This window comes from Macaca nemestrina, chromosome 17 (genome assembly GCF_043159975.1).
Source record: "Macaca nemestrina isolate mMacNem1 chromosome 17, mMacNem.hap1, whole genome shotgun sequence".
In the NCBI taxonomy this organism is placed as follows: domain Eukaryota; kingdom Metazoa; phylum Chordata; class Mammalia; order Primates; family Cercopithecidae; genus Macaca; species Macaca nemestrina.
Window position 1 is genome coordinate 18,866,521 of NC_092141.1, and position 22,306 is coordinate 18,888,826.

The window sequence follows — 22,306 nt, forward strand, 5'->3', positions numbered from 1 at the left end:
CTTGTTTACCACGGAGGAGCGAGAGAGAATACAGGTAGAAGCTAGAAAGCTGGTCCCGGGGGACGACGGTCAACCGACTGCTAACCCTGACCTCATAAACGCGACCTTTCCTCTGACCAGGCCGGCGTAGGACTACAACACGGCAGAAGGTAGGGGACGGCTACACCTTTATCGCCAGACTCTAATGGCAGGTCTCCGGGCAGCTGCTCGCAAGCCCACTAATTTGGCTAAAATATATTCTATTCGGCAAGAAAAGACAGAGAGCCCAGCCACCTACTTAGAAAGATTAATGGAAGCTTTTAGACAGTACACCCCCATAGATCCAGAGGCTCCAGAAAGTCAGACAGCTGTTGTAATGTCATTCATAAATCAGGCAGCCCCAGATATTAAAAGAAAACTCCAAAAATTAGAAGACTTGGAAGGAAAGCGGATTCAGGACCTCCTTCAGATAGCCCAGCGGGTTTACAATAACAGAGATACTCCAGAAGAAAGGCAATTTAAGGCCACTGAAAAAATGACCAAGGTCCTGGCAGCAGTAGTACAGAAAAAGCATCTACAGCCAGAGTACACCCAACCCAGGCGGCCCCCCAAGGCATGATAATCTGAAAAAAGACCAATGTGCCTACTGCAAGGAGGCTGGCCACTAGGTAAGAGACTGCCCCAAAAAGAAACAACGAGGACAGGGACCCCCTAGGTCTACACCCGTACTAGTCACTCAAGATAAAGACTAGGGAAGACGGGGTTCGGATCCCCTCCCCGAACCTAGGGTAACTTTGCAAGTGGAGGGGTCCCCGGTCCAGTTCTTGGTCAATACGGGAGCACAGCACTCAGTCTTAATTAAAACTAATGGAAAATTATCCTCCAGGTCCTCGTGGGTACAAGGGGCCACAGGAGTTAAAAAATACCCATAGACAACACAAAGAACAGTAAACCTCGGAGCCAAGAATGTAACCCATTCTTTCCTGGTTATCACTGAGAGCCCCTGTCCCCTATTAGGGAGAGACCTGCTAACTAAAATGGGAGCACAGATCCATTTCCTCCCTGAGGGGCCCATCGTGATCAACTCCCACAATCAACCCGTATCCGTCCTAACTATAACCCTAGAAGATGAGTACCGGCTCCACCAGGAGCAAACGGCCCCTGACCAGGACATAGCAACCTGGCTCCAGCAATATCCAGAAGCTTGGGCGGAAACGGGGGGCTTAGAACTAGCAAAACACCGTCCTGCTTTATTTATTGAACTTAAACCTGGGGCAGACCCCGTGCGGGTACGCCAATACCTGATGCCCCTAGAGGCCAAGAAAGGAATTGCCCCGCATATCCGCCGGCTCCTTGACCAAGGGGTCCTCCGCTCATGTCACTCACCCTGGAATACTCCATTGTTGCTGGTACAAAAACCTAATAGTGGAAAATACAGACCTGTACAAGACTTAAAAAAAATCAATAAGAAGGTTGTGGACATACATCCAACTGTGCCTAACCCATATACCCTCCTGAGTACCCTAAACCGTAAACATCAATGGTACACTGTTTTAGATTTAAAAGATGCTTTCTTCAGTTTGCCTTTAGCCCCTCAGAGCCAAAAGCTCTTCGCCTTCGAGTGGAATGACCCTGATAAAGGCATAAGTGGCCAACTAACATGGACCAGACTGCCGCAAGGATTCAAAAACTCTCCTACCCTGTTCGATAAGGCCCTCCATGAAGACCTGGGATAACTTTCCTGCCCCCAACGACCTTAAACCCTGCCTCGCTGCTGCCCAACCCGGACCTGGACGCCCCACTCCACGACTGCACCGAGATACTAGCTCAGGTGCACGGAGTTCGAGAAGACCTGCAGGATCGCCCACTTCCTGACGCCGACCTCGTCTGGTTCACTGATAGGAGCAGCTTCATGCATCAGGGCCAGAGGTACGCTGGAGCGGCAGTGACTTCAGAGACTAAGGTAATCTGGGCGGAACCCCTGCCCCCAGGGACATCGGCCCAGAAGGCCGAATTGATAGTGCTCACCCAAGCTCTCACCTTAGGGGCGGGAAAAAAGCTGACGGTATATACAGACAGCCGATATGCTTTTGCAACAGCGCATATACATAGGGCCATTTACAGGGAGCGGGGGTTACTGACGGCTAAAAAAAAAAAAAAAAAAAGATAAAAAACAAGCAAGAAATCCTAGCCCTGCTAACAGCCCTATGGAGGCCAGAAAAGTTGGCCATTGTGCATTGCCCAGGGCATCAAAAACTAACTACTCCAACTGCTCAAGGCAACTTTCTGGCGGACCAAACTGCAAGAAAGGTAGCGAAGGCTCCCAGCCAACTCCTTGCACTCCAGCTCCCTGACCCGGGCCCCCGGGACTTGCCATATTTCCCTGAGTATTCAGAACAAGAACTCCAGTGGATTGACAAACTTCCCCTGAAACAGATCCAGAATAGGTGGTGGACTGATACTAATGACCAAATTATCCTACCAAAAAATTAGGACAACAAGTGTTAGAACACATCCACCGAACCACCGAACCACCCACCTGGGTGCTCGGCGGATGATAGACCTGATCAGACGCTCTAAGCTCAAATTCAGACATACAGCCGAGATGGCCAGCAACATCGTGACAAGTTGCAAAGTCTGCCAGCTTAACAACGCCTACCCCCAATCCCAGGCTGCAACAGGAACAAGGCTCAGGGGAACCAGGCCCGGTATCTACTGGGAAGTAGATTTTACTGAGATAAAGCCAGGAAAATACAGGTATCGGTACTTACTTGTCTTTGTAGATACTTTTTCAGGGTGGACTGAAGCATTCCCCACCAAGAAAGAGACTGCTCAGGTTGTAGCAAAGAAAATCCTGGAAGATATCCTCCCCAGGTATGGCTTCCCCGTCCAGATAAGGTCAGATAATAGGCCGGCCTTTGTCGCTAAGGTAAGTCAAGATTTGGCTTCCATCCTTGGGGCAAATTAGAAACTACATTGCGCTTACAGGCCCCAGAGTTCAGGACAGGTAGAGAGAATGAATCGGACCTTAAAAGAGACCTTAACTAAATTGACTATGGAGACTGGCACTAATTGGATGGTCCTTCTCCCCTACGCTCTGTTCCGGGCCCGTAATACCCCTTACAGACTAGGCCTTACTCCTTATAAAATTATGTATGGCAGACCCCCACCCTTAGTTCCCGGCCTAAAAGATGATCTGCTCAAGTCCGAAACAGAAAATGTCTCTGAACTCTTATTTTCCCTACAAGCCTTGCAGAAAATTCATCAAGAAATCTGGCCCAAGCTGAAGGAACTATATGAGACCGGTCCCCCGCCGACACCCCATCCGTACCAGCCGGGAGACTGGGTCCTAGTCAAGCGACACCGACAAGAGACCCTAGAACCCAGGTGGAAAGGACCACTCCAGGTACTCCTAACCACACCCACCACCCTGAAGGTAGAAGGCATCGCATGGTAGATCCACTACACCCACGTCAAGCCAGTGGACCCAACCTCCAATCTTCTGGGACCAATCACGGCGGCGGCTGAAGCACCGGACGCGTGGACTGTGGACAGAGCTAGAAACAACCCCTTAAAACTCACCCTGCGCCGGCAGCATAGCTCACTGCAAACATGCAGTTAGGTAGTCTAACCCTAACGTTAGTCGCCCTAGTGGCCGCTGGGAAATCACAAAACCAGCTCATAATCCCTTTGTCTGGAGATTCTGGCTTTATGAAAACCGAACCCACCCTAGGCAACCTCATAAGCCCGGAAAATTATTGGCCAGTGCTGATTGCCCTTCCTCAGGGTGCAACAGCCCAATTCTACTAAATTTTACTGGTTTTCAAATAGCCAAACCTATGACACCAATAATATGCTTTGAGTTTGATCAGACTAAATACAATTGTAAACACTATTGGTGGCACCAAAATGCCGGCTGCCCTTATAACTATTGTAACATCCATAGACCCCATTATTGAGGAGAGAGAAAACAGTTAGACCCTAAATGGCCCTTCCATCATAGACGGGATAGAGACTTTTCATACACATGAATAGTTAGAGACCCCTGGAACTCCCGCTGGACCACACCTCAACATGGGGCTGTATACTACTCCCCCTCCTCCACATGGCCTAGCAGTCACCTCTATCTGTGGCGAGGCCTAGTGCAAGTACTGCCCCTGGTCCACGGGAATATCCAATGACAGGAAAACAGACTAACACAAGACTTACGTCCTTTCTCCTGGTTAAAGTTATTACAAGAAGGACTAGAACTTGCTAACCACTGTCCCTCTGCCATAGGGATCCTCTACCTTTGCCCAAGCTAACAACCTCCGAAACCTCTCGTATGCTCCTATCCTGAACGTGCCCCTATATCTAAACCCCAGTCAGGAGAAGTTTCCCTACTGTTTCTCAGGAACCAATTCCAGCCTCTGCAGCATCACTGCAACGCCCCCTAATATCACCTTAAGGGCTCCATCAGGCATATTCTTCTGGTGTAATAGAACCTTATCTAAGAACCTACCTAGTCCTTCTGTTAATAACCTACTGTGTCTCCCTGTCACATTAGTTCCCCGGTTGACTCTACTAACTGCTGGCGAGTTCCTAGGGTATACCGGTAACTGGACTAGTGCTGTTATTCACCCAGACCCTAGACCAAGACCTGCATGAGCCATATTTCTCCCCCTCATTGCAGGAATCTCCCTCACCGCATCCTTCATTGCGGCCGGACTAGCGGGGGGAGCCCTAGGTCACACCCTCATAGAAAGTAACAAGTTGTACCAACAATTTGCCGTTACTATAGAGGAGTCGGCTGAGTCCCTTGCCTCCCTTCAGCGGCAGCTCACGTCCCTAGCTCAAGTAACCTTGCAAAACCGGAGAGCCCTAGACCTACTCACTGCAGAAAAAGGTGGTACATGTATATTTCTAAAAGAAGACTGTTGTTTCTACATAAATGAATCAGGACTTGTAGAGGACCGGGTCCAACAGTTACGCAAGTTAAGCACTGAAGTAAAAACACGGCAGTTTGCTTCAGCTGCAGACCAATGGTAGAATTCCTCTATGTTTTCTCTGTTAGCCCCCTTCCTTGGACCCCTGCTAAGTCTACTATTTCTGCTTACCGTAGGACCTTGTGTTGTTAACAGAATTTTACAATTTGTTAAGGAAAGATTTAACACTGTAAAACTCATGGTCCTCAGAGCCCAATACCAACCTGTAAACGCTAAAACAGAATCAGACTTATAAGACCCAAGATTGGCTCTAAAGATACCTGAAGAGAAGGGGGGAATGAAAGGAGCTGGGCACATTCCTCAGCCCCGGGCTCAAAACTCCCTGAGCCTAGCACAAACACATCCCATCCTCCCCTCCCACCACCATATATCTCTCAAACTCCCTGAGCTCAGTACAAACACCACCTGGAAAGTCTCCGATAAGGAGACAGCCGTTCAAGGTTACTGAAAGCGCAGGAGCCAAAAGAATTTCTTTGTTCCCCTACAACTTTCGGGCTATAAAAAGCAAACGCTCGCATTGTTCAGGGCCCTCTTGTATACTGTGTAAAGGAGGGACCAAGTTCGAACTTGTAGTAAAGATCCTTGCCGCTTGGCTTTGACTCTGGACTCTGGTGGTCTTCTTTGGGGAACAAACAGTCTGGGCATAACATCCTTTCTTTTTTTTTTTTTTTTTTTGAGATACAGTCTCACTCTGTTGCCCAGGCTGGAGTGCAGTGGCGCAATCTCAGCTCACTGCAAGCTCTGCCACCCAGATTTACGCCATTCTCCTGCCTCAGCCTCCAGAGTAGCTGGGACTACAGGTGCCCACCACCATGTCCGGATAATTTTTTGTATTTTTAGTAGAGATGGGGTTTCACCGTGTTAGCCAGGATGGTCTCCATCTCCTGACCTCATGATCCACCCACCTCAGCCTCCCAAAGTGCTGGGATTACAGGCCTGAGCCACCGCTCCCGTCCCTTCCCCTGCCTTTATACCTCAAATTTCCTCTGCCTGCTTTTGTCACAGTCTCATTGCTTGCTGACTTGGAGGCTAGGGCTGGTCTGCACTGAGCCTCTCCCTTCCTAATTTCTAGCCCTAGTCAGCAACCCTGTCTTAGCCCTGGCTGACCTCCACAGTGTATCATCGTGTTCCTGCCACCTTCCTGACCCTTACACTCACCCTGGAATTGTTGTAGGAGATAGCAAGGGCATTCAGAAGAGTCAGTTGGTTACCAGTGCCTTGGTGTTTACTCTTTTATGTCCTAGTTCCTGAGTTGGGGGTAGGGATTGATAGGGAAGGGTTGGTATAGCTAGAATGTGAACTAAGAACTTCTCCATCTGCTTTACTTTTTCTTTGGTTGACAAACTGTCACCCTTTTCTACTGCAAGCTGACCAAGTTGTATTTGCCGTTTGTGACTACTCAAGTCCTACTGCCCAGCCAAGGGCCCTTACAACGTCTCAGCCCAATGGGCTGGCTAAAAAGAGAGACAGAGAGAGAGAGGGAGGGGTCACTCTCATTTTTGTATCACAATTGCCCTTCTTTTTAGCAAGTGGGTGAACTCACAGTGCTTTTCTATGAATAAACCATGGATCACATGAAAGATCATTTTTCTTAAAGAAAAAAGATTCCCCAAACCCAGAGGGGACCAGCAAATACTTAATAGAAGATTATAGATTTCCTGTGAGTGCATATGACTCGGGGACACCTGATTCTGTAAAGCAAATGTATGGTCCTCCTCAAATTCATGTGCTGAAGTCTAATTCTATGTGATGGAATTTGGAGGTGGGACCTTGGGAGGTGATTAAGTTCATGAAGGCAGGGACCTCATGAATGGAATTGGCGCCCTTACCAAAAGGACTGCAGAGAGCTCCCTCATCCCTTCTGTCATGTAAGGACACTGTAAAAGATGGCTGTCTATGAACCAGGAAGCCAGCCCTCTGAGGACAAGGAATCTGATGACCATTTGACCTTGGATTTTACCATCTCCAGAACTGTGAGAAATCAATTTCCTATGCCACCTAGTCTATGGCATTCTGTTTTGATACCCAGATTAGCTAAAGTACCGTGTCAACTTGCATACATAATTCTTGGAAACTGTGATGTCAAATCCTTCATGGCAAAAGGTGATTGATCTGCCGGAGACATGAGCCTACATCACCCCTCTTTCCACAAGAAACCAGAGAGTCAAAACAGGCAAGAGTAGGTCAAGGTCTTTTTTTTTTTTTTTTTTTTTTTTTTTGAGACTGTCTCTTGCTCTGTCTCCCAGGCCGGAGTGCAGTGGCACAATCTCGGCTCACTGCACGCTCTGCCTCCCGGATTCGTGCCATTCTCCTGCCTCAGCCTCCCGAGTAGCTGGGACTACAGGTGCCTGCCACCATGCCAGCTAATTTTTTTTTTTTTTGTATTTTTAGTAGAGATGGGGTTTCACAATGTTAGCCAGGATGGTCTCGATCTCGTGACCTTGTGATCCACCCACCTCCGCCTCCCAAAGTGCTGGGATTACAGGCGTGAGCGATTGTGTCCGGCCGGTCAAGGCCTTCTAAAAGCCAGACCTGAAAGGTTTCCAGTAACTGTTGACTCGATGGTAATTCAATCACACGAACAACCACAACAAAAGACACAACTATCAGAGATTTTCAGGATCGCCTCAAAAGCACCATCTAACATGAGGGAGTTCAAAAAGGCACGAAGTTTCATGAATCAAACTTTATTGAAATGTAGTTACATCAACTTATAATTCTAATAGTATTAATAAATGCTAGGGCAGGTGGTGGCACGGAGACCCTGGGGCACAAAGACAGTCTTTAAAAGCTTTGCTTGCTCTACCCTTTGGAGCCTCCTGGTCCCCTCACCCCCTGCCGGCCTTTTAAGAGCCCATCCTGGGCAGCACTTCAGGGGCAAACAGCCTGGATGCCCAGTTGCAGGCAGACATCCGTGCCCGGAGGAGGAGGCCGCCTCTGAGTGCAGGAGGAACTGCTGGAATTCTTCCTCCCAGCCTCCTCTTCATGCTCTCCAGCACCTCCTGCACCCAGATAGACCCCACCAGCAGCAGGAGAATAAACAGGCCCTGCAGCAGCAGGACTGCGGCTCTAATGAATGACACAAGCCTCTCTCCAAACCCAGGCTCTCTACCTCCATGGTTGCCACCGTGCCCAGGACTAGGGGCAGCATAGGAGCTCCTGGCTGGGGCCGTGCTGGTCACCCCCTCCCTGCCGCCTCTCTCTCTTGCCACATGTTCAACTTCAGGGCTAAGGTCAGTGACTACAGTAGGTGCCGTGATTTCAGGCAGCTCCTCCTTGGGTTGGTCCTTGGCTGGAGCTCCCTCCACCTCCAGCGCTGTCTCTGGAGGGGGCTCTTCCCATGCTGGCTCTGGCTCAACAGCTGGTGCTGGAAATGCTTCTATTTCTGCATACGGAGTAAGAGCTGAAAAAGGAGAAAGGGTCACCAGCGTCAGTCACTTTCCACTGCAATTTCCAAACACAGAAACAACCTCCCTGAATTTAAAGGAGTTCCAGCCCCTAAACACCGACCCCGCAAAATCTTCCAGACTGCAGGCCACCTCACCATGTGCCTCTGCCTCCATGGGCTCCCGAGTCTCCTCCTGGAGGAGGGCAGTGTGCAGATGCAGCCCCGATGGGATCTCTGGTGTGGCCTGGCCCGCTAGGGCCTGCCCCGGGCTGCCCTGTGGTACCCGGGTGCGCCTTCTTACAAAGGGCCACAGGCGTCTGGGGTGAGGGATGAGCCTTCTTCGGAATCGCCGGAAAAGGCTCTCACTCCCTCCATTCCTGAAGCAGCAGCCTCTCGAAGTGGGGAAGCAACACGAGAACATCTTGCTCTCTCGAGCGTCTCCCACCAAATGAGCTGGTTACTGGGCTGACTCTAGGATCTGGGCGCCTGGTTACCAGAGTTCTAAGTTCTGTTTCGATGTGTCATTAAGGAAGTGAGGTCGCTTCTTTAAGGTTCTGTCCCCTCGGCCCCTTCCTTCCATAAGAGCTACTCAGGACTCCACTAGGCTGCTGACTGCTCACCCTCCCTCCAGGACACCTCCTTACCTAGACACCATTATGTCCATCCAGGGCCTGCTTGGACACCTGAGCCTGATGTTCACCGGGGGCTGGATGTCCTCCTCAGGCCTGATGTCCACCTAGGGCCTGATGTCTGCCTTGGGCCTATGTCCCTCTTGGGGCCTTGTGTTCTGGTGACTGTATCCAGCTGGGGCCTGATGGCCTACTGGGTCTTGTTGTTCACCTAAGGCCTTGTGTCCACCTGGAGTCTGGTGATCACCTGGGGACTGGCCGTGTACCTTGGATCTAATGCCCACCTGGAGCCTACGTATCTACCTAAGGCGTGGTGTCTGCCCGTGGCCAAATGTCCACAGTGTGGTGTTCAACATGGGCCTGCTGTCCAACTAGGACCTCATTGTTCATCTGGGGCCTGGTTGTCAACGTGGGGCCTGGTGTATACCTTGAGTCCAGGGTCCACCTGGGGCCTGATGTCTGCCTGGAGGACTGACGTCCTCCTAGGTGAGGTGGGAGTGTCTCTGGAGCTCAAGAGGTCAAGGCTACAGTGAGCTGTGATGCGCCACTGCCCTCCAGTCTGGGTGACAGTGAGACCCTGTCTCAAACAAACAAAAAGCCACACAAATTATATAGCTATACAAAAATATTTTCTTTCTTTTATTTTTTTGAGATGGAGTCTCGCTCTGTCCCCCAGGCTGGAGTGCATTGGCGCGATCTCAGCGCACTGCAAGCTCTACCTCCCAGGTTCACGCCATTCTCCTGCTATGCCACAAAGCCTGGCTAATTTTTTTTGTATTTTTAGTAGAGATGGGGGTTTCACCAGGTTAGCCAGGATGGTCTCGATCTCCTGACCTCGTGATCTGCCCACCTTGGACTCCCAAAGTGTTGGGATTGCAGGCGTGAGTCACTGTGCCCGGTCCCAGCTAATTTCTTGTATTTTTAGTACAGATAGGGTTTCACTGTGTTAGCCAGGATGGTCTCGATCTCCTGACCTTGTGATCCATCCGCCTCGGCCTCCCAAAGTGCTGGGATTACAGGTGTGAGCCACCACACCCGACCTAAAAATTAACTGAAGATTTAAATGGAAGACCTCAAAATATAAAAATTCTAGAATAAAACCTAGGAAATACCATTCTTGACATTGGCCTTGCCAAAGAATTTTTGGCTAAGTCCCCAAAAGCAACTGCAATAAAACCAAAAATTGACAAGTGGGATCTAATTAAACTAAAGAGCTTCTGCACAGCAAAAGAAACTATCAGTGGAGTCAACAGACAACTTTCAGAATGAGAGAAAATATTTGCAAACTGTGTATCTAATATCCAGAATTGATAAAGAAAACTTAAATCAACAAGCAAAAAAAAAAAAAAAAAAACCACAAAAAACCCATTAACAAATGAGTAAACAGCATGAACAGGCACTTCTCAAAAGAGGATATACAAGTGGCCAACAAACACAGAAACAATTCTGATCATCACTAACCACTAGAGAAATGCAAATCTAAACTTCATTGAGATACCATACCATCTCATACCAGTCAGAATGGCTACTATTAAAAAGTCAAAAAATGCCGGGCGCGGTGGCTCACGCCTGTAATCCCAGCACTTTGGGAGGCCGAGGCGGGCGGATCACAAGGTCAGGAGATCGAGATCACGGTGAAACCCCATCTCTACTAAAAATACAAAAAATTAGCCGGGCGCGGTGGCGGCTGCCTGTAGTCCAGCTACTCAGGAGGCTGAGGCAGGAGAATGGCGTAAACCCGGGAGGCGGAGCTTGCAGTGAGCTGAGATCTGGCCACTGCACTCCAGCCTGGGGGACAGAGCAAGACTCCGTCTCAAAAAAAAAAAAAAGTCAAAAAATAACAGCTGCTGGCGAGGCTGTGGAGCAAAGGGAGCACTTATACACTATTGGGAGTGTAAATTAATTCAGCCACTGTGGGAAGCAGTTTAGAGATTTCTCAAAGAACCTCAAACAGAGTTACCATTCAACCTAGCAATCTTATTACTCGGTACGTACTCAAAGGAAAATTCTACCAAAAAGAGACATGCATTTGTATATTCATCACATTATTCACAATAGCAAAAATATGGAATTAACCTAGAGGCCCATCGATGGTGGAATGGATAAAGAAAATAAGGTAGATACACACTATGGAATACTACACAGCCATAAAAAAGAAGGAAACCATATCCTCTGCAACAGGATGGACACTGCTGGAGGCCATTATTATTATTATTATTTTTTTGAGACGGAGTCTTGCTCTGTCGCCCAGGCTGGAGTGCAGTGGCCGGATCTCAGCTCACTTCAAGCTCCGCCTCCCGGGTTTACGCCATTCTCCTGCCTCAGCCTTCCGAGTAGCTGGGACTACAGGCGCCCGCCACCTCGCCCGGCTAGTTTTTTTTTTTTTTTTTTTTTTTTTTTTTTAGTGGAGACGGGGTTTTACCGTGTTAGCCAGGATGGTCTCGATCTCCTGACCTCGTGATCCACCCGCCTCAGCCTCCCAAAGTGCTGGGATTACAGGCTTGAGCCACCGCGCCCGGCCATTTTTGTGTATTTTTAAGTAGAGACGGGGTTTCACCAAGTTAGCCAGGATAGTCTCCATCTCCTGACCTCATGATCTACCCGCCTCGGCTTCCCAAAGTGCTGGGATTACAGATGTGAACCACCGTGCCTGGTGGAGGACATCATTCTAAATGACCAATGCAGGAACAGAAAACCTTACCATGCTTTCTCATTTATAAATGGGAGCCTAATAGTGAGTACATAGAGACACAAAGATAGGAACAATAAACACCGGGAACTCCAAAAGGGGTGAGGAAGGGCGGGGGGACAGGGCCTGAAAAGCTAACCATTAGGTACTATGCTCACTACCTGGGTGATGGGATCAACTCTACCCCAAACCTCAGCATCACACAATATGCCACTGTAACAAACCTATACGTGTACCCCTTGAATCTAAAAGTTGTGTGTAGGGAGACGGGGGAGGAGAGAGGCAGAGAGAGAGAGGAAAAGACATAACCTACCATGGTGTACTTCGGTGAGGTAAAAGGAAAGTTATTTTAAGTAAAATGCACATGGCTACTGGTTTTTCTTTTTTTTTTTTTTTTTTTTTTTTTTTTGAGACGGAGTCTCACTCTGTCGCCCAGGCTGGAGTGCAGTGGCGCAATCTCGGCTCACTGCAAGCTCCGCCTCCCGGGTTCACGCCATTCTCCTGCCTCAGCCTCCCGAGTAGCTGGGACTACAGGCGCCCGCCCCTGCGCCCGGCTAATTTTTTCTATTTTTAGTAGAGACGGGGTTTCACCATGGTCTCGATCTCCTGACCTTGTGATCCGCCCACCTCGGCCTCCCAAAGTGCTGGGATTACAGGCGTGAGCCACCACGCCCGGCCGGCTACTGGTTTTTCAAAAAGACTATGAACCATCTGACTTTCACCAGTTTTTTCTTTTTTTTTTTTTTTTTTTTTTTCTTATTTTTTTGGCTTCCTAATTCTGAGAGAACAAGCCTACGACAATCAGGTCTAGACACACAATATTTTGTGAAGAGTGTAAAGCAGACACATATTTACATTTGTAATTTTATAGATGTAATGATGAATGAATATAACTCTTCAGGCAAAATGAGTTTTGGGTTTCCTCAAATGTAAAATGCTTTGCAAACTAATGCAGGATGTTCATAAAAACAAACCAAAAAATCACTCCAACAGGAAATACTATCCTTGTGATCATGACTGGAAACTTCTTGTCTCTTCCCTGCAACCTCATTATGACCAGATTACGTCATAGAAGGCCACTCCTTCTGAAAATGTGAATTGTCTTTTCATATCCACTGTAACAGCTGCCGCGGTTCATTTCTGTCAGGTGGGGGGCAGCGCAGGTGGCATCAGGGGTGTCATTCTTGAATGACAGCTCTTTTTAACTGCTATCTTCAATTTCCCATTACCATTCCTATCTCCTTTATGCTAAACCTCCTGCAAGCAGCCGCCTCCCTCTGGCTTCTCATTCTTTCCCGTGTCCTCAGCAGCATGGTTGATGGGGTGGGGGAGGCTGTAACTGAGGGATTTCCTTCATGGCACAGTCCAGTCTCAGAACGGGGTGGGGGCAGAGTGGACAGGGTAGCAGGAAGAACAAACAGGGCTCTCAGGCCAGTTTAAGCTTTGGGAGCCTCTATTATTGGTCAGTAGTGTGACAGGTTTTTCTTTAGTTTTTTGGAGACAGGGTCTCCCTCCATCACCCAGACTGGAGTGCAGTGGTGCTATCACGGCTCACTGCAGCCTCAAACTCCTGGGCTCAAGCAATCCTCCCACCTCAGCCTCCCAGAGTGCTGGGATTCTTTTTCTTTTATAGCATAAACTGAAAAGAAGGTTAAGGCAAAGATACAAGATGTATATACTCTGGGTAGATTCTGGTTTTAAGACATCTGACTGCTGATATGACAGAAACTCCCAGCCCTGCTAATTTACTATCTGGGCTAGGTCTTGGCTGAGGCTAGGTTTTTGTTTTATTTATTTTTATTTATTTATTTATTTTTTGAGACGGAGCCTCGCTCTGTCGCCCAGGCTGGAGTGCAGTGGCCAGATCTCAGCTCACTGCAAGCTCCGCCTCCCGGGTTCCCGCCATTCTCCTGCCTCAGCCTCCCGAGTAGCTGGGACCACAGGCGCCGCCACCTCGCCCGGCTAATTTTTTGTGTTTTTAGTAGAGACGGGGTTTCGCCGTGTTAGCCAGGATGGTCTCGATCTCCTGACCTTGTGATCCGCCCGTCTCGGCCTCCCAAAGTGCTGGGATTACAGGCTTGAGCCACCGCGCCCGGCCTGTTTTATTCTTTTTGTTTGTTTGTTTGTTTTAAGACAGAGTCTCGCGTAGCCGCCCAAGCTGGAGTGCAGAGGTGTGATCTCCGCTCACTGCAACCTTCGCCCCCGGGGTTCAAGCGATTTTCCTGCCTCAGTTTCCCGAGTAGTTGGGATTACAGGCACGCACTACCACGCCCAGCTAATTTTTGTATTTTTAGTAGAGACAGGGGTTTCATCATGTTGGCCAGGATGGTCTCAATCTCTTGACCTCCAAAAGTATAAACTTTGAGAGGCTCTCACAGTTTATACTTTGGGAGGCTCCCTAAGTATAAACTTACCTCAGATCCCTGTTGGCTCCACTTTTTCTTTTCCTCCCTTCCTCCCTTCCTTCCTTCCTTTTTCCTTCCTCCCTTCCTTCTTTTTTCCTTCCTTCCTTCCTTTTATTTCCCCACCCATCTCTCTTTCCAATTTTTTTTTTTTTGAGACAGGGTCTTGCTCTGTCGCCCAGGTTGGAGTGCAGTGACATGATTGCAGCTCACTGTAGCCTCGACCTCCTAGGCTCAGATGATCCTCCCACCTCAGCCTCCAGAGTAGCTAGGGATACAGGTGTGAGCTATTGTGCCCAGCCATTTTCTAGCTTTTCATTAAGGTAACTGACAAAACTGCTTGATTATAAAATTGTGCTTATTATAAAATTTGTGCTGCTTTAAGCCACTAAATTTGTAGAAATTTGTTACAACAGCAGTAAGAAACTAACACAATAGACAAAAGGTTTCAATAAACACTTGAGCAAACAAGATGTGCAGGCAGAAAACAGGACATAAAGAGATGCTCAATCTTATTAGTCATTAGGAAAATGCAAATTGAAACCAAAATGAGACACTACGACACTACATTGACTAGAATGAATAAAATTAAAATGACTGATCACACCAACAGTTGGCAAAAATAAGGAGGAATTGGAACTCTCATACAACTGGTGTGAAGGCACATGGTACAATCCCTTTTAAAGATGGTTTGACAGTTCCTTAAAAAGCTACACTGGGAAACCCCGTCTCTACTAAAAATACAAAAAAATAGCTGGGTGTGGTGGCGGGCGTCTGTAATCCTAGTTACTCAGGAGGCTGAGGCAGGAGAATTGCTTGAACCCAGGAGGCAGAGGTTGCAGTGAGCTGAGATCGCACCACTGCACTCTGGCTGGCTGACAGAGCAGAACTCTGTCTCAAAAAACAAAACGAAAAAGCACGCATATGATCCAACCATTCCACTCCTAGTATTTACCCAAGAGTAAAGAAAGTTTATATCCTGCCGGGTGCGGTGGCTCATGCCTGTAATCCCAGTACTTTGGGAGGCCGAGGCAGGCAGATCACGAGGTCAGGAGATCGAGACCATCCTTACTAACACGGTGAAACCTCGTCTCTACTAAAAATACAAAAAAAATCGGCCGGGCGCGGTGGCTCAAGGGCCGGGCGCGGTGGCTCAAGCCTGTAATCCCAGCACTTTGGGAGGCCGAGACGGGCGGATCACGAGGTCAGGAGATCGAGACCATCCTGGCTGACACGGTGAAACCCCATCTCTACTTTAAAAAATACAAAAAACTAGCCGGGCGAGATGGCGGCGCCTGTAGTCCCAGCTACTTGGGAGGCTGAGGCAGGAGAATGGCGTGAACCCGGGAGGCGGAGCTTGCAGTGAGCTGAGATCCGGCCACTGCACTCCAGCCTGGGCAGCAGAGCGAGACTCTGTCTCAAAAAAAAAAAAAAAAAAAAAAAAAAAAAAAAAAAAAATTAGCCGGGCATGGTGGCGGGCACCTGTAGTCCCAGCTACTCGGGAGGCTGAGACAGAAGAATGGTGTGAACCCAGGAGGCGGAGCTGGCAGTGAGCCGAGATCGGGCCACTGCAATCCAGCCTGGGTGACAGAGCAAGACTTCATCTCAAAAAAAAAAAAAAAAAGTTTATATCCAAAGACATGCATATAAATTTCCATAACAGCTTTATTGGTAATAGCCAAAACCCAGAAACAACATAAATCCAACAGGTAAAGTTGGATAAACAAATTAGGATATAGCCAAAACAATTGAATATAATAATGATTATTACTATAGCTATGTATTTTTATTTCTGTACCTTTTGGGGTACAAGTGGTTTTTGGTTACGTGGATGAGTTGAATAGTGGTGGAGTCTGAGATTTTAGTGCAACTGTCACCCAAGGATTGTGCATTGCACCCAATATGTAGTTTTTCATGTTTCACCCTCCTCCCACCCTCCCCCATCTGAGTCTTCAAGGTCCATTATAACACTCTGTATGCCTTTGCACACCCCTAGCCTACCTTCCACTTATAAAGCAGAATATATGATATTTAGTTTTCCACTCCTGAGCTACTTCACTTAGACAATGCCCTCCAGTTCCAGCCAAGTTGCTGCAAAAAAACATTATTTCATCCTGGGCGTGGTGGCTCACACCTGTAATCCCAGCACTTTGGCAGGCTGAGATGGGTGCATCACCTGAGGTCAGGAGTTTGAGACCAGCCTGACCAATACAGTGAAACCCTGTCTCTTCTAAAAATACAAAAATTAGCTGGGTGTGGTGGCGTGCGCCTTAGTCCCAGCTACTCGGGAGGCCGAGATAGAAGAATTGCTTCGGCCGGGCGCAGTGGCTCAAGCCTGTAATCCCAGCATTTTGGGAGGCCGAGACGGGCGGATCACGAGGTCAGGAGATCGAGACCATCCTGGCTAACACGGTGAAACCCCATCTCTACTAAAAAATACAAAAAACTAGCCGGGCGCAGTGGCAGGTGCCTGTAGTCCCAACTACTCGGGAGGCTGAGGCAGGAGAATGGCGTGAACCCGGGAGGCGGAGCTTGCAGTGAGCTGAGATCCGGCCCCTGCACTCCAGCCTGGGCGACAGAGCGAGACTCCGTCTCAAAAAAAAAAAAAAGAATTGCTTCAACCCAGGCAGAGGTTGCAGTGACCCGAGATCGCATCCCTGCACTCCAGCCTGGGCTACAGAGCAAGACTCCGTCTCAAAACAAAAACAAACAGAAGACAAAAAAACTCCCTATTATTTCATTCTTTTTAATGGCTGAGTAGTATTCCATGGTGTGTATATACCATGTTTTCTTTATTGAAGATGACGATGAACATTGATTTATTGAAAATCAATTGATGGGCACTTAGATTGGTTCCTTATCTTTGCAATTGTGAATTGTGCTGTGATAAACATATGCATGCAGGGTTCTTTCTGATGTAACAACTTACTTTCCATTGGGCAGATAACCAGTAGTGGGATTGCTAGATTGAATGGTAGATCTACCCTTAGTTCTTTGAGAAATCTCCATACTGTTTTCCATAGAGGAATATTATTTAGCAATGAAAGCAATGAACTACTGATACATGCTACAACATAGCTGAATCTCAAAATATGCTGAATGAAAGCAGACAAAAGGGCAGGTGTGGGGGCTTATGCCTATAATCCAGGACTTTAGGAGGCCGAGGCGGACAGATCGCTTGAGGTTAGGAGCTCAAGATCAGCCTGACCAACATGGTGAAGCCCCATCTCTACTAAAAATACAAAAAATTAGCCGGGTGTGGTGGTGCACGCCTGTAATCCCAGCTACTCAGGAGACTGAGGCAGGAGAATCGCTTGAATGCAGGAGGCAGAGGTTGTAGTGAGCCAAGATTGCACCACTGCACTCCAGCCTGGGCAACCGAGCAAGACTGAATCTCGAGAAAAAAAAAAAAAAAAAAAAAAAAAAGAAGAGGCCGAGCATGATGCCTTAGGCCTGTAATCCCAGGACTTTGGGAGGCCGAGGTGGGTGGATCACGTGTGATCAGGAGTTCGAGACCAGCCTGGCCAATATGGGGAAACCGTCTTCACTAAACATACAAAAATTAGCTGGGTGTGGTGTGCAGGCCTATAGTCCCAGTTACTTGTGGGGCTGAGGCAGGAGAATCGCTTGAACCCGGGAGGCAGAGGTTGCAGTGGGCCGAGATCATGCCACTATACTCCAGACTGGGTGACAGAGTGAGACTCTGTCTCAGAAAAAAAAAAAAAAAAACCACAGACAAAAAAGAGGACATACGGTATGATTCCCTTGGTATAAAATTACAGAAAATATAACTAATATACAGTGACAGAGTGCAAATAGTAGCCGCCTGGGAATGGGGTGTAGGGGAAAGAGCAGAGGGAGGAATTACAAAGGAGCATGAGGAAACTTGGGGATGATGTATATGCTCATTATCTTACTGGTGCTGATTGTTTCGTGGGTGATACAAATGTCAGAACTTATCAAACTGTACATTGTAAATATGCAGTTTATTATATATCAACTATACCCCAGTAAAGTTTTTTTTTTTTTTTTTTTTTTTTTTTTGAAGCCGAGTCTCGCTCTGTCACCCAGGCTGGAGTGCAGTGGCCGGATCTCAGCTCACTGCAAGCTCCGCCTCCCGGGTTCCCGCCATTCTCCTGCCTCAGCCTCCCGAGTAGCTGGGACTACAGGTGCCAAGTTTTTTTTAATTTAAAAAATAAATGGGCAAAAGGTGTGACAGACATTCACCAAAGAAATCCAGATGGCAAGGCCCGGCATGTTGGTTCATGCCTGTAATCCCAGCACTTTGGGAGGCCGAGGCAGGCAGATCACGAGGTCAGGAGTTCAAGACCAGTCTGGCCAACATGGTGAAACCCCTTCTCTATTAAAAATACAAAAATTAGCCAAGTGTGGTGGTGGGCGCCTGTAATCCCAGCTACTCAGGAGGCTGAGGCTCGAGGATTGCTTGAACCTGGGAGGCAGAGGTTACAGAGCTGAGATCATGCCATTGCACTCCAGCCTGGGCGACAGAGGGAGACTCCATCTCAAAGAAAAAAAAAGGTAAGAGTACATTTTATGTCTATTTTATAACTTCCTCCCTAAAAAAATGTTAAGAGTCAAGATCTCACTCTGTCTCCCAGGCTGGGGTGCAGTGGGGCGATCAAAGCTCACTGGCTCAAGCGATCAGCCTGTTCACCCTGCTGCGTAGCTGGGACTACAGATGGTGCCACCACGCCCCGTTCATTTTTTATTTTTCATTTTTTTCCCCCTTGGTAGAGATGGGATTCCGCTATACTGCCTAGGCTGGTCTCGAACTCACAGAGTGAGACTCCGTTTCAAAAAAAAAAGGAAAACGCTAATTTAAGATTTTATTTTACAGCTAGGTGTAGTGGCTCATGCCTGTAATCCCAGCACTTTGGGAGGCCTGGCCAATACGGCGAAACTCTGTCTCTACTAAAAATATAAAAATCAGCCGGGTGTGGTGGCGGGCTCCCCTAATCCCAGCTACTCGGGAGCCTTAAGCAGGAGAATAATTTGAACCCAGGATGGTGGAGGTTGAAGTGAGCCAAGATCGAGCTACTGCACTGGGAGCAAGACTCCCGTCTCAAAAAAAAAAAAATTGTTTTACTAAAGAAACATAAAAGAAATAAGCATAGCACCCAAGATTAATTAGGAGAATACTAAATTGCTTTCCTTTGTAACAGGCATGTGCGACCACGCCCAGGGAATTTTACATTTTTATTAGAGACAGGGTTTTTCCATGTTGGCCAGGCTGTTCTCGAACACCTCGGCCTCCTAAAGTGCTGGGATTACAGGTGTGAGCCACTGCGCCCTGCCGAGAGTCTATTCCAGCTGCTAGAAGGCACCTGAGGCTGGGCGTGGTGGGTCACGCCTGTAATCCTAGCACTTTAGAAGGCCAATCCCTTGAGCTCACGAACTTGAGATCAGCCTGGGCAATATGGGAAGACCCTGTCTCTAAAAAAATAAGACCGGGCACAGCGGTTCACGCCTGCAATCCTAGCACTTTTGGAGGCCGAGGCGGGCGGACCGGACCCCCTGAGGTCAGAAGTTCGAGACCAACCTGGCTAACACGGTGACACCGTTTCTACTTAAAAAAAAAAAAAAAGCCTGGCGTGGCGTGCGCCTTGGGAGGACTTAGGCAGGAGAATCGCTTGAGCCCGGGAGACGGACATTGTTACGTCAGACAGAACAAACCCAGAGACCCCATCTGGGGGTAGGGTGGCTGGCGTGAAACGACGTTAAAAAAGGCAGCGGGAAAGCGAAATAAGGCAGACAATAGCACCACAAAATCCTCTCCGCTAAAACTAAAACTGAAAAACCACCCACACCAAACCACGATCTATCGCCATAGAAAGAAAAACCTTCTCTACGATATCACAAAGAGTTATATAAACACAAGCGCTAAATAAACACCCCTCGACAGTCTATCATTACACCACTTAGAAAAACCACTCAGACCGTGTTCTTTCCCTCTTACTCCCGAAAAACGGAGAGAAGAACGATCATCAACGGCAAATGGCGGTTGCAGCGAAGCAACACCAAACACCGGCTTCACGCTCAGGAAAGAACACTACGTCTCTTCCTCGTGGTTTTGGGTGCTCTACACATTCAGAGAAACTTCTCTAGTAACAAACTATAGAAATGATCCCTGAAAGTATAGTCTTAGCGTTCAACTCGCCGCCTCTGCTGGGTCTACATCTGCTGCTAACTTTTAACTGATGGCGAGATACTTTCGCTATTCCCGATACCATTAGGAAAAAAATAGAAAAATAATTTGCCAACAACATCTTTTCGAATATTATCACTTAACAAATTTTAACGTTTTAGGCGGAAACGTGATTTTAAAAAATTGTTTTAAGAAGTTTAAAAACAGGCACGCTTAATTAGCATAATACCGAATGACAGCCAATCACAGCCTGAATTTTTAAAGCGGGAAGTGTGTGCTCCTGGTGTGCTGCGGCCGCCTGTAATCCGGTAATCCCAGCGTTTTGAAAACCAACACTGAGGCCCAGTCGGGAAGATCCTTTGTTCTATGAGTTCGAGATCAGCCTAGGCAATCTAGCCTAGGGATCTCGTCTCTACCAAGGGAAAAAAGGAAAAAATAAATAAAAAATGAGCTGAGTGTGGTGGCACCGCCTACAGGCCCAGCTACTCCGGAGGCTGAAGCGAGATGATTGCTTGAGCTAGGGAAGCTGGCTGAGTCCGAAACTGCAGTGCACTTTGACAGACAAGAGTGAGATCTTGACTCTTTTTTTTTGTTTTTTTTTGTTTTTTTTTTTTGAGACAGAGTCTCGCTCTGTTGCCCAGGCTGGAGTGCAGTGGCGCGATCTCGGCTCACTGCAAGCTCCGCCTCCCGAGTTCACGCCATTCTCCTGCCTCAGCCTCCCGAGTAGCTGGGACGACAGGCGCCCACCACTGCGTCCGTCTAATTTTTTGTATTTTTAGTAGAGACAGGTTTTCACAGTGTTAGCCAGGATGGTCTTGATCTCCTGACCTCGTGATCCGCCCGCCTCCGTCTCCCAAAGTGCTGGGATTACAGGCGTGAGCCACCGCGCCCGACGAGATCTTGACTCTTAAAATCATTTTTTAGGGGGGATGGTACAAAAGAGACACAAAATGTACTTTTTTTTTTTTTTTTTTTTTTTTGAGATGCAGTCTCGCTCTGTCGCCCAGGCTGCAGTTTGCAGTGGTGCGATCTCGGCTCACTGCAACCTCCAACTCCCAGGTTCAAGCAATTCTCCTGCCTCAGCCTCCCGAGTAGGTGGGACTACAGATGTGCACCGCCACGCCTTGCTAATTTTTGTATTTTTAATAGAGACGGGGCTTCACCATGTTAGCCAGGATGGTCTCTACCTGTTGACCTCGTGATCTGCCCGCCTTGGCCTCCCAAAGTGCTGGGATTACAGGCTTGAGCCACCATGCACGGCAAAGTGTATCATTTTAACCATTTTTCACATATACAATTCAGTGGCATTAAGTACATTCATGTAACCAATGGCATGTAACCATCACCATTATTTATCTCCAGAACTTTTTCGACATCCCAAACTGAAACTCTACCCATAAAACAAACTTCCCTTTCCTCCCTCTGCCCAGACCCTTTTAAGCACTATTCTACTTTCTGTTTCTATGAATTTGATTCTTGTAGGTATCTCTATAAGTGGAAACATGCAATATTGTCCTTTTGTATCTGGTTTATTTCACTTAGAATTATGTTTTCAGGCCGGGTGCAGTGGCTCAGGCTTATAATCCCAGCACTTTGGGAGGCCGAGGTGGGCAGATCATCTGAGGCTGGCAGTTCGAGACTAGCCTGACCAACCTGGAGAAACTTTGTCTCTACTAAAAATAAAAAATTAGCCGGGCATGGTGGCGCATGTCTGTAATCGCAGTTACTTGGGAGGCTGAGGCAGGAGAATCGCTTGAACCCGGGAGGCAGAGGTTTGTGGTGAGCCGAGATTGTGCCATTGCACTCCAGCCTGGGCAACAAGAACAAAACTCCATCTCAAAAAAAAAAAAAAAAGAGAGAAGAAATTATGTTTACAAAGTTCATGTTGTAACATGTTGCAGAATTTCACTCCTTTTTCAGGCTGGAGTGCAATGATTCATGACAGCTCACTGCAGCCTTGACCTCCAATGCTCAGGTGATCCTCCCATATCAGCCTCCTGAGTAGCTGGGAGTACAGACACATGCCATCACAACTGGCTAATTTTGGTTTTTTTGGTTTTTCTTTTTT

At 47.9% G+C, this 22,306-nt stretch overlaps 1 protein-coding gene and 1 non-coding gene across 2 annotated transcripts; both read right to left on the minus strand.

Moving 5' to 3' along the window:
* Positions 1-7,642: 7,642 nt before the first annotated feature.
* On the minus strand, positions 7,643-8,826 carry LOC139359320 (CMT1A duplicated region transcript 15 protein-like protein). The gene is made up of 2 exons (XM_071081941.1): positions 8,509-8,826; positions 7,643-8,367 (listed from the first exon to the last, which is right to left on the minus strand). The coding sequence occupies exons 1-2, from the start codon at positions 8,771-8,773 to the stop codon at positions 7,811-7,813; spliced, it is 822 nt and encodes a 273-aa protein (XP_070938042.1). The 5' UTR covers positions 8,774-8,826; the 3' UTR covers positions 7,643-7,810.
* Positions 8,827-20,019: 11,193 nt separating this feature from the next.
* Positions 20,020-20,236, minus strand: LOC112423878 (small nucleolar RNA U3). Its single transcript, XR_003014455.2, has one exon. It is a non-coding gene; the product is annotated as a small nucleolar RNA U3 (small nucleolar RNA).
* Between the last annotated feature and the right edge of the window lie 2,070 nt (positions 20,237-22,306).

What these genes read in the sequence shown, in the direction of transcription:
- LOC139359320 (XM_071081941.1), bottom strand. Translation starts at nt 8,773, where the DNA reads ATGTTCTCGTGTTGCTTCCCCACTTCGAGAGGCTGCTGCTTCAGGAAT. An exon ending in CATGGAGGCAGAGGCACATG is followed by an intron (nt 8,368 to 8,508) that starts GTGAGGTGGCCT and finishes CTCCTTTTTCAG; the next exon opens with CTCTTACTCCGTATGCAGAA.